The 14913-nt window shown below is 41.0% G+C and overlaps 1 protein-coding gene across 2 annotated transcripts in view; it reads left to right on the top strand.

Annotated features, from left to right (window-relative positions):
• Nucleotides 1-14227, top strand: part of bzw1a (basic leucine zipper and W2 domains 1a) — a 19202-nt gene extending 4975 nt beyond the window's left edge. The window contains exons 2-12 of one of the 2 annotated variants that reach the window (XM_034179087.1): nucleotides 2656-2729; nucleotides 2819-2995; nucleotides 3917-4011; nucleotides 4115-4180; nucleotides 7154-7289; nucleotides 7890-7999; nucleotides 8101-8271; nucleotides 9462-9608; nucleotides 10612-10750; nucleotides 11677-11799; nucleotides 13579-14227. In XM_034179087.1, coding sequence (XP_034034978.1) covers nucleotides 2666-2729; nucleotides 2819-2995; nucleotides 3917-4011; nucleotides 4115-4180; nucleotides 7154-7289; nucleotides 7890-7999; nucleotides 8101-8271; nucleotides 9462-9608; nucleotides 10612-10750; nucleotides 11677-11799; nucleotides 13579-13610 — 1260 coding nt within the window. In that variant the 5' untranslated portion in view covers nucleotides 2656-2665 and the 3' untranslated portion in view covers nucleotides 13611-14227. Of the gene's footprint in view, nucleotides 1-2655; nucleotides 2730-2818; nucleotides 2996-3916; nucleotides 4012-4114; nucleotides 4181-7153; nucleotides 7290-7889; nucleotides 8000-8100; nucleotides 8272-9461; nucleotides 9609-10611; nucleotides 10751-11676; nucleotides 11800-13578 lie in introns of those variants that run through there. The other variant, XM_034179093.1, reaches the window with a different exon arrangement.
• The last annotated feature ends 686 nt before the right edge of the window (nucleotides 14228-14913 follow it).

The following is a 14913-nucleotide window of genomic DNA, read 5'->3' as shown; positions in this document are numbered from 1 at the left end:
TGTATGTGTATATTGGGCAATGCCCTCAGTTTAAAATGCTCCTGTTAAATGTATTCAGGAAGTGTCAGCAAAAACTTGAAAGGCAAGTGCTCTAACTGCTTAAATCATTTTTAAAAAGTCACTTGAGCTTTGGTTTAGCTTCTTAAATGTAAAATAAATTTAAAGATTAACCCTTAAAACCATTGAAAGTGTTTCAGCTTCTCGGGTTTTGTTGCTTTTCTTGTAATATTGAAGTGGTTTTGGCTCAAACGGATCAATGGACAAAATAAAAATAAATCTTCAGATAGGGCAACAACTAGCAATTCTTTTCACAGTAATGTGGTTATTATGAGTAAAATTAAGTCCCTTCGGCTCCTCCCTTGTTTTCACTCAGGGTCGCCACAGCAGGGCCGATGTGGATCTGCATGTTGGTTTGACAAGTTTTACACCGGATGCCCTTCCTGATGCAACTCCACATCACATGGCAAAATGTGGCTGGTTTGAACCGGGAACCTTCCACCATGCAACAAGCGCGCCCACTGCTCTTGCCCATGTGGGCATTATGAGTATTCAGCCAATAAAATTTGAGAATTGGAGTTTTAAAAAAATCATTATTGAAGCAAGCAGATGTGCTGGACCTGCACTTACGAGTGATGGCTTTAACCTAAAACAAATGGTACATGACCTCTGCAGTCAGAAGGAAACACAGGCAGCTCGAACACGTAGTTCTGACCTCCATACAAAAATAAACCACCTCTAGATTGCTGTCAAGATCCAGATCAAGTTGCATTTGTTGACAACAAATTGTCTAGTGTGTTTTGATTTTTCTCCCCTTGTGTGCATTTTTACAGGGAATGTCAAAATTCATACACATGTGACAGCATCTCATCTCCACTGTTACAGAGACTGCATTTATATAGCGCTTTTCCATCTGCATCAGACGCTCAAATCGCTTTACAAATAATGCCTCACATTCACCCCGATGTGAGGGTGCTGCCATACAAGGCGCTTACTACACACTGGGAGCAACTAGGGGATTAAAGACCTAAGTATCTCATCTCCGGTGTTACATATTCTGTCAAATTTAAGTAATTTAGTCAATAAAACATGTATTTCAGACTGAGATTTGAGTAAAGCATGCATCTGGAAACATCTGTGATCCGAAGAAATGTTAAGACTTGTCATGAAATGTCCCAAACAAATGATTTATTTTAAAGCTGGCCTTCTCGCCCAAACAGTTCCTGTGAATGAAAAATTAATGCAATGAACAACTTGCCGTTGAAGTGGCCTGTTACACGTACAAATCTACATGAGTGTAATCTAGTGTTGAAATAGCATAACATAGGTACTGCAAGTGTTTTAACTTTTGAGAAGGTGGAATTGGGTTTTTGGAATTTTTTTGTAAATGACTTAACTGATTATCATAGGAGTTTTCTATTCTTATTAATCATTTCTGCATCAGAATGTCATTTTTATGTGTCAGTGTCGCCTCCACAACATTAACTGTCAACCTTTTGACTAGGGCTGCAGCTATCGATTATTTTAGTAATCGAGTATTCTATCAATTATTCTGGTGATTAATCGAGTAATCGGATAAAAAGTACTTTTGGGTTTTAAAACATTAACAGTCCAGGGCTCTCCCTAAGTAATGGCACAATGTCACTACGTCATCATGGCGATTATCAAATTTAGTGTATCCCTTTCTGTTTTCCTGGGTAATTATTTATTTTTTCACATCTTTACAGGTTTTGGATCTTTCCTGGTGTCGGGCCAAAGTCTTGACATTTTGATGAAATGGGGATGGGTTGTGGCTGTTTTTTGTTTTCCCCAACTTGTAAAATGTAACCATTTTTATTCATTTATTTATTTATTAAGGTGGTGGATTGGGTCCCTGCATGAATTTCTTTTTAACACTCTCTCTGCGATTCAGCCAATGCATTTCATTTTCAGCTGGAGGTTGAACATGCAGCCTCGCAGTCACTTGTTTTTTATTATTTTATTTGAGTTCCCGTGTTTGTGAATCATTGTGTGTTGCCCAAAAAAGGGGAAATTAAAAAGCGAAACACTCATTGCAAGTAACACAGAAGAAAGAGTGGACTTCTTCCAGAGACTGTGGCCTGGACGGAGCTGTGTGAGGGCAGAGTTGAGCCGCTCACAATGGGGGGAGAGAGGCAGCAGCCGGCCGCCGCACGTAGAGCGGCCAGCGGATGAAACTGTTAAAAAAAAACAAAAAAAAAACACTGCTTTAAATGCACAGTGAGCTATTTTAGATGATCAGCGTGGACCGTCTTTCTTAAAAAGCTTTAGTTCCCTCTGTTTGTCGCGTTGGAAAGCTGTAGCGTTTGTGCTAATTTGATTAGCGCTTGCTTTACTTCTTCTGTTTGTTTTTCTGGGGACATTACAGAGCCACACACAGGCCTGGCATATGTACTACAACGTTAAACGAAGCTTCGAGGCACAGAATTTGCCTCGAACATTTTTTGTAATCGAATTACTCGACTAATCATTTCAGCCCTACTTTTGACCTGTCAGATTTATTGGCGAATGCCAAACAGGAATCAACATGGAACGTTTCCAAAGTTATGCCCAAACACTGACACAGCCTTGAGCTCGTCACACGTGTGCTAACATGTAGCCACCGGTTGGTCTGCTAAACGTGTGTTTTGTCTTTCTCAGAGTGTCTTTTATGAATAATCAAAAGCAGCAAAAGCCAACGCTAACCGGCCAGCGTTTCAAAACGAGGAAAAGAGGTTTGTGTTTTGATTTACCTGATTAATCCAGTTCTCTTAAACACCTTTTTTTCTGAGTAACTTTTTTTTTCCATCCCCATGTCCACCAGATGAAAGGGAGAAATTTGACCCTTCACAGTTTCAAGAAAGTATCGTACAAGGCTTGAACCAAACTGGCACTGATTTGGAAGCAGTCGAAAAGTTCCTCTATGCCTCTGGCGCCAAGCTTGACTACCGCCGTTATGCAGAGACACTCTTTGACATCCTGGTGGCTGGCGGCATGCTGGGTGAGTTACAACAAATGACCTGAGAGAAGTAAAGACATTTTCTGTTTGTACTTTTTTTTTTTTTTTTTTTTTCACTACTTGAGGTGACTGTGTGTCTGTGTGAAGCTGCAGTGATGTCACAGTAGCATCATCGTAAGTATTGTTTATTTTCCTCTAACAAAGGGACATAGAAATGCTGTCTGTGTACCTCTCCAAAACTCTATTCCTTTAACTTCATAGATTTGAGACACATTTCCAAATTAGCAGCAGCGATGACTGACCTTGACCTAATTTTGAAGGTCATGGGGCCAGAAATATTTGCTACACTTCTCTCCCAATAACTTCTCGTAGAGATGATGCAGATTTACCAAATTGGGAGCAAGGATGTATATTGTGAAGGTGTAGGTGAAGTTCGATGATGAATGACCGTCACCTAGTTTTGAGGGTCATAGAGCAAAAAATTGTCAGTGTACAGTGAACACTGCAAGGATGAGAGTATTGATTTAAAATGCTATCTGTACCCATCCTGAGCATTTCCTCCTCCGTAAGTTTGTCATTGCAGCTTGCAGCTTTGCTGCCTGCTGTCCAGAACCTGCGTTCTCCTGAATGTGCTGCAGAAAAAAAGCATTTTAATGTCTCCACAGCGGCAACAGATCTCAGCTCAGTTAGAGGCTTATTCTGAAAGCATCTGGGCTAAGGAGGTGACCTAATGGGATAAATAAACATTAAAATGCAGACCTAAACATCATCGGGTTACCTCAAGAACTTGTTTAGAAACATTGAATACCCAAAGTGCATCCTGTCACATGGCCATAATGATCTCATCCTATAAATGTTCCATAAGCTTGATAATTGTTGGAAAAGTGGTCGTGTCTTTTTGTTGTTGCTTTGTGGGTCTTTTTAAAAACAAATTAAATTAAAAGCTATCTCCATGTCCTTCAGCCCCAGGTGGAACTTTGTCTGAAGACATGACCCGCACAGAGTTCTGCCTCTTTACGGCACCAGAAGACCTGGAGACGATGCAAGCATATGCTCAGGTACTCAAAACAAATGGATTTATGTTTATCTGTTGGCTTTGTTCTGAAGGTGGTGTGACACACCTGGAATATGTGGTGATTATCTTCTTTGTCCTCTGTTTAGGTTTTTAACAAGCTGATCAGGCGTTACAAGTACCTGGAGAAAGGTTTTGAAGAAGAGATCAAGAAGGTGTGTTTTGTTTTGCCTTCCTGTAGCACGCTGAAAACGAAACCTTTCACACCTGTTTTCTCTGAGTTGTTTCCATTTACAGCATGGTGTGTCACCACATGTGCTGTCCGGGGTTTTCCACACTGACGAAGCACTAACTGAGCAATGCCTCGGTTTGTGTTTTGTATTAAGATGTTTTGCATTTTAACTGTTTTTTTTTTTTGTTTTGTTTGTTTTTTTTTTACATTTAAATGTGCAGCAGTGTTACATGACCAACTTTAATTGCTGCAGTTTGCTGTGAAAACTAAAATGAGGGAAAATCACAAGAGGAATGTTAAAGTAACTATCGTCTTTAATTAGTTCTGGTTCACGTTATTCTGGTTAGTCAGGTACAGTGAAGACTGTAAGATTCCTGTTAAGTTAACTGCTGTTTAAAATAAATTCTGATTACAGCTTTTTTGTCCCACCTGGGTTTTTAATTCCTGTGGCGGTTGAATTACTGCAGGCTACCCATGTGTTGTTTCGTTCTTGACACAAAAAGACGCTGCAGAATGAGTCATGTAGTGACCCATAGTACAGACATATTTCACGCGTTAATTTTTTTTTTCTTCTTTTTTTTTAAGGTATCGCCAACCACAACAAATGACGTGAAATGTTTTAGTGAGCTAATCCCCAAGAAAGACTTTCACAGTGACCTCACCAAACAAACAAGAACCTCTTCAGGGTTAAATCCTTTGTTGCTAATGGGTGATTCTTAGACTACAGGCACTTATGTCCTTTGATCATATTGTATGGAAAAACAGAAAAAATGGGAAATTTCACACTTTTATAGTTATCTTTACAATGAAGTGTGTTAAGAAATTTGTTCTCGTAGTCTATGATGACACTTTCACCTTTTTTCAGCATCATTATATGCAAATATTGCTTATTATTGCCTTATATTTTGTGCTTGTCCAACACCCAGACTTTGATCTTCAATGATAAAAATAATGGTAAAGAAACATTTTTTCTAATGTTTAAAATATCTCTGAATAAAATATCAGTAAAATAATCAAAACATAATTGGGGTATTCAATGTCATACAACTATTGTGATTTTTTTTTTAAACAAAATATAGTTGTCCCACACTATTGCCGTAATTTCCACCACAACACTGTAATGTCCCTTTAAACAGTTTGTATGAAAGATTGTTTGGGTAGTTTCTATGGAGATAAACGGTGACATCAGAGCACATATATATAGCGCCAAATCACAACAAACAGTTGCCCCAAGGCGCTTTATATTGTAAGGCAATGGTGTGGTGGAAATTACATTTACAAGGCCAATAGTGCCTGTAGTTAAAGAATCACCCTAATACCTGACGCGGGTGCTGCTGTTAGCACTCCGGCTCCTGGAGTTGCAGCTGTATACGAATATGTTTTTGGTCTCCTGGTCGTGTTGCCAAGTGCGTGGATGTAAGTTTCTGTTTGGAAACATTCTTCAGGGATGTTTATGTGAAACTAGTAAGTCTGTGTAGGAAAAAAGGTGCTTGTTTGTTTTTGTTTTTTTGTTTTTTTTTTAAAGAGCACTTGTGTTTGTGCGGCTGCTTTTTAGCACTTAAGTTGAAAATCGCTGAACGTTTCAGAAAGATGCTGTAGCACAGAGCCAAACGTCTCTGCTTCACAAAAGCAGACATTAATTTTTGCCATTACCTGTCTGCAGTCAGCTGATTTGATGCACAAATTCACTGTCTTACAAGTTAACCAGCCTCTTCTCTTTTAGAATTTTATTTTAAACTGAACCAAGAGAAAAGCACTTTTTTTTTTTTTTTTTTTTGCATTCATTATCAGCTGCAGACATTTCTATAATGAAGAGGTAGCACTGTTTACAAATCATGGACCTGATGTAAATTTTGTCCCTGTGAACTGGTTCAGTTCACCACTTGATTGCTCAACAATCGGGTGAATGCAGCTCATTTGGTAAAGCGTGTTTCTCAGGAACCGCACGTGTTGGGACATGCTCTTGGGAAAGAAGCTCGAACCCTTTTGAACTGTTGAATCTGTGTCCTTTCATCTGCTCCTCTTCACTTGAGGTTTCCACAGCATATCGTAGTTTGGATTAGTGCTGAAACGATTAGTCGAGTAATTCGATTACAAATGTTAAGGCAAATTCTGTGCCTCGAAGCGCCATTTAATGTTGTTGTACATATGCCAGGCCTGTGTGTGGCGCTGTAACGTCCCCAGAAAAAAAGCAGAAGACTAGAGCATACGTACAGGCTGTGTAACAGCTAATCATTTAGCACTAAAAGCTACATCTTTTCAACGTGACAGAGTAAGAGAAAGAAGGTCTGTGCTGATCTGAAATAGACTTACTGTGCATTTAAAGGAAAGCATTGTTTGTTTATAAAAAACACATGGTCCGCTCTATGTGGGGACTGACTATTGACCCGGCGTCCGGCTGCTGTCTCTCTCTGCCCGGTCTGAGGGGCTCTCAGCAGAAGTCCACTCTTTCTTCTGTGTTTTGCTCAGACTCGCACTGTGTAAGCTTTTTAATTTTTGCTTGTTTTGGGCAACAGACAACTCTTCACAAACACAGTTACTTACAACCTCCAGCTGAAATGCATCTGCTGAATTGCAGAGAAAGAGGGATTTAAAAATCACGCAAGGACCCAGTCCACCAACCTTAAAAAAAAAAAAAAAGTCAAATTGTTAAATTTTACAAATGCAAAAGTACTTTTTATTCAATTTCATCAGTAGAATACTCGATTACTAAAATTGATAGCTGCAGCCCTGGTTTGGATCGACATCTTGATTAAGCTCAACGTGTGCGTCACAGGCCTTTCTTGATACAATGCCAGGCTTCCAAGGGGAAAGAACCTAATGTGCATTGTTTGAGCTGTGGTCATCCTGTGACCCCAAGATGTAGAGGAGGAAAAAAAGCTGTCTTACTGCATATCATAAAAAGTAGATCTGACGGTGTGAGTTTAAACAGGTTTTCTGCTTCTGTTCTCTGTAGCTGCTGCTGTTCCTGAAGGGATTCACAGAGTCTGAGCGCAACAAACTGGCCATGCTGACTGGCATCCTGCTGGCCAACGGCGACATATCAGCCTCCATCCTGAGCAGCCTCTTCAACGAGAACCTCGTCAAAGAGGGTGAGGGTCTTCATCTCCTGCTCGCTGTTGTCATGACATGCACAGACGTAGAGAAAATGGGGTTTAATAAAAAAAAAATGCTTGTTGACCCAGGAGCATCACTGTAATGTTAAAATTTTTTTTATTTACTTTTGAACTTTGTTTTAAATGGGCCTGAAAATTAAGTTGCCACTTTAGTAAAATACGAGGTGGGGTGCACTAGTCTGCTCGTACTATTCCTGTACAAGCAATGCTGCTGTGGCTTTACCTGAATAAACATGGCTGTGGTAAAATGTTTTGACTTATTTTTTATTTTAGAGTCTACGTGAATTTTTTTTTGTTTTTTTTTTTGTTTTTTTGTTTTTTGGGGGACAAAGTCTTGCATTGACTGAGGTCCTTCATTCTTTTAATTCCTCCCTTCTTAATCTGTTGCAAGCTGCTTGCATTGAGTATTTACTCACTGCTGTCCACTGTTTTAAACAATATCATGGCAGAGAATGTTCCAGTGGAAAAGCCTTTTCACACTCAAAATCAATGCCTGTGCACACAGACAACACGTGACACTTCTCATTTAATTTGGCTGAAGTGACTGATGCACTCTAAATATATGTTGTTGTTCAGGAGTGTCTGCAGCCTTCGCTGTCAAGCTTTTCAAGTCATGGATCAACGAGAAGGATATAAACTCTGTTGCCGGCAGTCTGCGCAGAGTTGGAATGGACAACAGGCTGATGGTACCGGAAACTCTCAGACCCTCTGCTCTTGATGTAGAAACTGTGAAATGTGAAGGCAGTAAACATCCTCATCTCTTTTTCTTTGTGACTTAATCTGGCAGGAACTCTTTCCTGCCAACAAACGAAGCTGCGAGCATTTTTCTAAATACTTCACTGACGCCGGGCTGAAGGAGCTGTCTGACTTCGCCCGCAACCAGCAATCCATCGGTGCCCGCAAAGAGCTACAGAAGGAGCTCCAGGAGCAGATGAGCCGCGGTGATCCTCTAAAGGAGGTTAGGCTGCTGAACTTGTTAATGTTCGCAGTGATCCAATCCCTGGGATTTGGATCACTAAGCCATTGTGAACATTTTCACTCCTGCCAAGTTGGTGTAGTTTGTTGGTCTACAGGTGAACTTGATGAAGAATGTTGGGTGCAGTTCGGAAAAATTGAACTTTCAAATTGTGATGTGTGTTCAGAACCCAGTGTCAGGAAAATTGCCAAAGATTTTTGGGGGGGGGGGTCCTCATTGCGGTGACACGCAGTTTTACAAATATGTTTAGCCTTTTTTTTTTCTTTCAAAGTTTGCTCTTGAGTGTTGCAGACCTGCAATGCTTTAGGAACAAACACTAATGCTTTATTTTCCAAAAATACACCTAAAATCTTTCTGAGGATGGCATGATGTAAATGTCCTTCTTACCTCTCAATCAGGTCACACTTTCCACATAAATACACAAATTCTTGATTGTTCCTGCTCAGACTGTAAACAAGCTACAGGCCTGGGATTTTAACTGGTGTTGAATGAAGTAAAATCTGTGTCCTTAAAATGTTTATCCTGAAGTATTTAAATAATGTGCAGGTTAAAGTCTTCCTATAATATGATGCTGTGTTTAGAAAAGAGCAGCAACGGTTAGTGAATGAAACATAATCTGTTCAGCATGAGAACAATTTGCTCTTTTCTTAACTGTCTTCACCTGGTTTTACCTTAAACTCTAGGACACGATCACAAAAGGGTTTCTATAAAAAAGTTGAACAGATTGTGATTTGGCCATGAAAAAAAAAAAAATTCTGCAGATTTATTTGTTCTTTGTTTTAATCCTTGCAGATTAAACGTGGGCGTGACCTTGGCCCTGTCCAGTGACGTAGTCCTCAACACTGAGGAGTCTGCGTGCTGGATGGTGTCCACATAAACGCACCATATGACTAACATGTCACAGCTGATGTTCCCTCACAATACAAATTATACTCCTCAGTGTTCCCACAATGTAAAACTACAAAAGAACTTAAAATTATATACAGGAACTCTGTGTGTGCTAATGTTGGACTGTTGGCACCATGTATCACTGGCCAGTTCTAAAAAAGTGCCGTCATTTATGAAGTCCACTGTAGGTCGTTCCCTAAAAGAGTCTTTGTCATTTTTATAATCAGCACATTGAGATGTTCAGTGCTGAAATAAATAATAATTCAGTCTTTCTCCCTCGGCAGATCATCGCTTTCACCAGAGAGGAGATGAAGAAGGCCGGCCTGTCTGAGCAGACCATGATCAGCATCATCTGGACCAGTGTGATGAGCTGCGTGGAGTGGAACAAGAAGGAAGAGCTGGTGGCCGAACAAGCCATCAAACACTTGAAGGTGAAGCTTCAAAGTCTGAAGGAGATTCAAAGCGTGTTTTAGCCGCTGCTCCCGTGTCGTGTTAAGCCTGGTTCACACAACAGGATTTTAAAATTATCTTTAGGTTTCCAAAACCTGAGAGCCCATACACGTGAAGATAAAAAATCATGGATCTAACGGGTTTGGTTGTACAGTGTATGGTGTTCGGCCACATGGTAAGGCCAACAACGCCACACACGAACAGATTTCACACACGAACATTTACAGTTCAGACAGGAAATCTCGCAAAATCTCTCGAGATTAAACGTGACTTCAGAGTAAACAAACGGAGGTACTTTGTGAACTATTTAAAACAGGGAAAAACGATACAAAAAGAAAAGGCGTTCTTTAAAGGAGTGGAGACAGCGCAACCACCGGACTTTCTGCTAAGTCAGAACAGCGGTTTTGATTTTATTTTCCGCTCCGTGCGTCCGTCATCTGGCTTTCTGATTGGCTGCACGTCACATTCAGCAGGCTGCGTGCTTGTTTTGGTCAGAGGACACAACACACAGCGATATTGGGCCAAAAAAATCCAACATGTTGAATATCCCCGATTTGCGATCGGAGCGCTCCTGATGCCCTTCTGAGCAGATCAGAGTGCTCTGAACACACCACACACGACAGGAATATCTGATAAGATTATCTTTAGCGTCATCATGATTGTCGGGGCGTCCTTAAGATTGTCGGAAGGGGAAGATCGGGTCTGATATCGGCCTAATTATCCTGCCGTGTGAACCCGGCCTTAGGGGGTGAAATTCTGGGCTGGTGTTCTGGAACAAGTTGTCGTGACCCAGAAGATTTTTGATGAGTAACAGCATCACCTTTATGTTCTTCTTTTGGGTAAAACAGGACCCAGTTTTTGGTCTGTAAGGTTGTTCTGACCAAACAAACAAAATGTGCCGGTTTTGAAGAGTTGGATATAATTTGATCAGATTGAAGAAATGCTGTTAGGAGGAGGACAAACTGAAACTTTGTGTTTTTGCAGCAATACAGCCCCCTGCTGAAAGCCTTCACCTCCCAGGGACTGTCGGAGCTCAGCCTGCTGCTGAAGATCCAAGAGTACTGCTACGACAACATCCACTTCATGAAGGCCTTTCAGAAGATCGTGGTGCTCCTCTACAAAGGTCATTGTCACGGCAACAGCCCAACACCTTACTGAGTGCTTTTTAAAGCCTTGTCAGTAATGTAGATGATCATGTAGAGCAGGTAGCTGAGTGGATAAGCTGCTTGCCTGCCGATATGTAGACCTGGGTTTCAATCCCACTCACTACCTATCTGTGTCCTTATACAAGGCACTTCATCTGCATCGTCTCAGTCCACCTACCTCTGCTGGGGGAGTAACCCGCCTCGGACTGTCGTCCCGTCCAGGGAGAGACGTGTCCACTTGACGTTAAAGAATCCAGAGATGAGCACAAATAGGCGTCGGGCCGGTGGAGACTTTACAGGAGGGCCAACGGTTCTGCATGTTGAAGTGTTTTTAAAGGGTTGCTTTTTAGATTTGCCAAAAAGTTGTTTAGAAGCAGAGTGGAAAAGATGACGACAGCCTGTACAGCGATTGTGGGACATCAGATCTGGATTACGGGAACAAATACTGTTTCAGATGTCTGATGCAGTTTTTTTTTTTTAATGAGTAGGTTTCTACACGTTAGATCAGAAGTAAAAAGTCCCTTCGGCTGCTTCCTTGTTTTTCACTAGTCGCCACAGTAGATCCGAGGTGGATCTGCATGTTGAATTGGCACACGTTTCACGCCGGATGCTCTTCCTGACGCAGCTCCACGTTACGTGGATTAAGAGGTGGGATTTGAACTGGGAACCTTCCAAACTGAAAACAAGCGCATTAACCACAGCCCTGCAGCTTGACCAGAAGTGTTGCATTCTTTATTTATGCTTTTTTTTTTTTTTATCCTAATTTGACAGAGAATGTACTTTTATAAGCTAATTTAAACAGAAATAACGTCTTTCTCAGAGAACAGCATAAATGTCAGAAACAAAGAAAAAATTGTCACCTTCCTGCTTTGACTTTTTTTTTTTTTCCTCTTTCCGTCCACAGCGGATGTGTTGAGCGAGGAGGCGATACTGAAGTGGTACGGTGAAGCCCACCTCGCCAAAGGGAAGAGCGTCTTCCTCGAACAGATGAAGAAATTCGTCGAGTGGCTGAAGAACGCTGAGGAAGGTAAAGTCGCTTGCCGTTATAATGGCTTCACGTGCTGCTCAGGTTCTGCTCTCCCCTCTCGTTTCCTGCTGTGCTGTCAGTGCTTTTTATATTCCAGGATTTCTGTAGAAATGTATCAAAAGCAGAAGCTGATGATAAAATGTTTGTGCCACAAAGCTCTGTCCATTTGGCATACCCCCTGACCTCTAGTAATACTGTTGAAAAATCTTGGAGTCATTTTTGATCAGGATATGTCATTCAAAGCGCATATTAAACAAATATGTAGGACTGCTTTTTTGCATTTACGCAATATCTCTAAAATTAGAAAGGTCTTGTCTCAGAGTGATGCTGAAAAACTAATTCATGCATTTATTTTCTCTAGGCTGGACTATTGTAATTCATTATTATCAGGTTGTCCTAAAGTTCCCTAAAAAGCCTTCAGTTAATTCAAAATGCTGCAGCTAGAGTAACTGACGGGGACTAGAAGGAGAGAGCATATCTCACCCATATTGGCCTCTCTTCATTGGCTTCCTGTTAATTCTAGAATAGAATTTAAAATTCTTCTTCTTACTTATAAGGTTTTGAATAATCAGGTCCCATCTTATCTTAGGGACCTCGTAGTACCATATCACCCCAATAGAGCGCTTCGCTCTCAGACTGCAGGCTTACTTGTAGTTCCTAGGGTTTGTAAGAGTAGAATGGGAGGCAGAGCCTTCAGCTTTCAGGCTCCTCTCCTGTGGAACCAGCTCCCAATTCAGATCAGGGAGACAGACACCCTCTCTACTTTTAAGATTAGGCTTAAAACTTTCCTTTTTGCTAAAGCTTATAGTTAGGGCTGGATCAGGTGACCCTGAACCATCCCTTAGTTATGCTGCTATAGACGTAGACTGCTGGGGGGTTCCCATGATGCACTTTCTTTCTTTCTCTTTTTGGTCTGTATGTACCACTCTGCATTTAATCATTAGTGATCGATCTCTGCTCCCCTCCACAGCATGTCTTTCCTGGTTCTCTCCCCTCAGCCCCAACCAGTCCCAGCAGAAGACTGCCCCTCCCTGAGCCTGGTTCTGCTGGAGGTTTCTTCTGTTTAAAGGGAGTTGTTCCTTCCACTGTAGCCAAGTGCTTGCTCCCAGGGGGTCGTTTGACCGTTGGGGTTTTACATAATTATTGTATGGCCTTGCCTCTACAATATAAAGCGCCTTGGGGCAACTGTTTGTTGGATTTGGCGCTATATAAAACAAAAATGATTGATTGATTTGAAATTTGACGCCTCCAGAATTGCGTTGAGACGCGGTGGACTGCAGCTGAACGTGTCTGCATTCTCTTAGGGTGCTTTTTTTTTTGGTCTTAATCTCCTCTGTGATGGACTTTAGATTTGTCAGCTTCGTTCATTTGACTCTGGTCACATTAACAACACCAGAAGCCAAATGCAGCGTTTGAAACCAACTGTTGTCGTTTTGCTGCAGCTTTCAGGACTTTGTTCTTGCGTGTTAATCTCTTTAAACCTCAGTATGTCGACAAAAGGACGTACTTTGTCAAACTCTAAATGGAGTTGATGTGTGGACCTGCTTGTTTCATCATTGCCTTCACAAAGTGCTTTTATTGTGGCGGGCACTCTGCAGGAAGTTACCCTAAACAGTTTGTGTAGATAACTGAGTTTTTATGTTGAAGTGCTGTTCATGCATGCCTCGCTTCACAGGAATCAAATGTAAATATTAAATGTTCTTCCTAATCTGACTGTAGTCAGCTGGGCGAAATATTGATTGACGTGTTTCTAAATCAGCCTCTTTTTCTCCTCTGCAGAGTCGGAATCAGACGATGAGGAGACGGACTAGAACCTCCACCACCATGCGAGCAGACTTCCTTTTTTTTTTTTTGTCTTCTACGTCCTGTTACTTCACCCTCCAAACATCCTGCCACCGCTCCAGTTATTTAAATCAACGTTTTTAAAGGGCTGAGTCCGTCCTTGTGACGCGTTCAGGTGTCGGCTCACCACAAACTCGCCGCCATTATTTTCATTATTACTGTCATTATGCCGTCTGTAATTTGGACACCAAACATTCCGTGTGACGACGACGACGGCTGCTGCTCGTTCCAATCTGAACCAGGAATTTAATTTGCCTTTTTTGGCACGTGACTGCGAAAATGTTGGACATTTTGAGTTTTTTTTTTTTTTTTTTTTTTTCCCTTGACTTTCCTCTCCCCTTCCCCTCCCCCCTTCACCTTGTTTTTGACATTTTAATTTTGCCCGGTTAATTTTTGGTCTTAAGTCTGTTTTCTTTAACTTTTGGGTACACCTGTATCGCGTGTCACGGTTACGCCGCTCAGTCTGCGAGAAGACACGCCCCCTGTAAGATGCCTCGCCAGCCAACTGATGATTGGTTTCTATACTTTCTTTAATCTGTTACAAACCAATTTGACTTTTTTATGAAATAAAGATTATCGAAATGTCCCTTCTGGTTTCTCTTTATTTTACAATCAGAAATCATGTGAAAAAATAATTAAGAAAAATTTCTTGTACAGAAATTCGTGAAGTCGTTTGGCATTAAAACTTAAAGAAATTACATTTTTAAATTATTTATGCATACATAGTGCATCCAGAAAGTATTCACAGCACTGCACTTTTTCCACATTTTATGTTACAGCCTTATTCCAAAATGGATGATTTTTTTCCCCTCAAAATTCTACACACAAAACCCCATGATGACAACATAAACAGTTTTGAGATTTTTTTTTTTTCTTCAAATTCAAGAAATCACACATACATAAGTATTCAGTCTTTGCCATGAAGATCAAAATTATGCTCAGGTGCCTCCTGTTTCCACTGATCATCCTTGAAATGTTTCTACAGCTTAATTGGAGTTCACCTGGGGTAAATTCAGTTGACTGGACTTGATTTGGAAACACACACCTGTCTACATATAAGGTCCCACAGTTGACAGAGCACAAACCAAGCATGAAGTCAAAGGAATTGTCTGTAGACCTCAGACAGGATTGTCTGGAGGCACAAATCAGGGGAAGGGCACAGAAACATTTCTGCCGCTTTGAAGGTCCCAATGAGCTCAGTGGCCTCCATCATGTGTAAATGCAAGAAATTCAGATCAATCAATTTTTTTATATAGCGTCAAATCACAACAA

This window comes from Thalassophryne amazonica, chromosome 1, assembly GCF_902500255.1.
Source record: "Thalassophryne amazonica chromosome 1, fThaAma1.1, whole genome shotgun sequence".
NCBI lineage: Eukaryota > Metazoa > Chordata > Actinopteri > Batrachoidiformes > Batrachoididae > Thalassophryne > Thalassophryne amazonica.
This window is presented reverse-complemented; position numbering and strand designations above follow the sequence as displayed.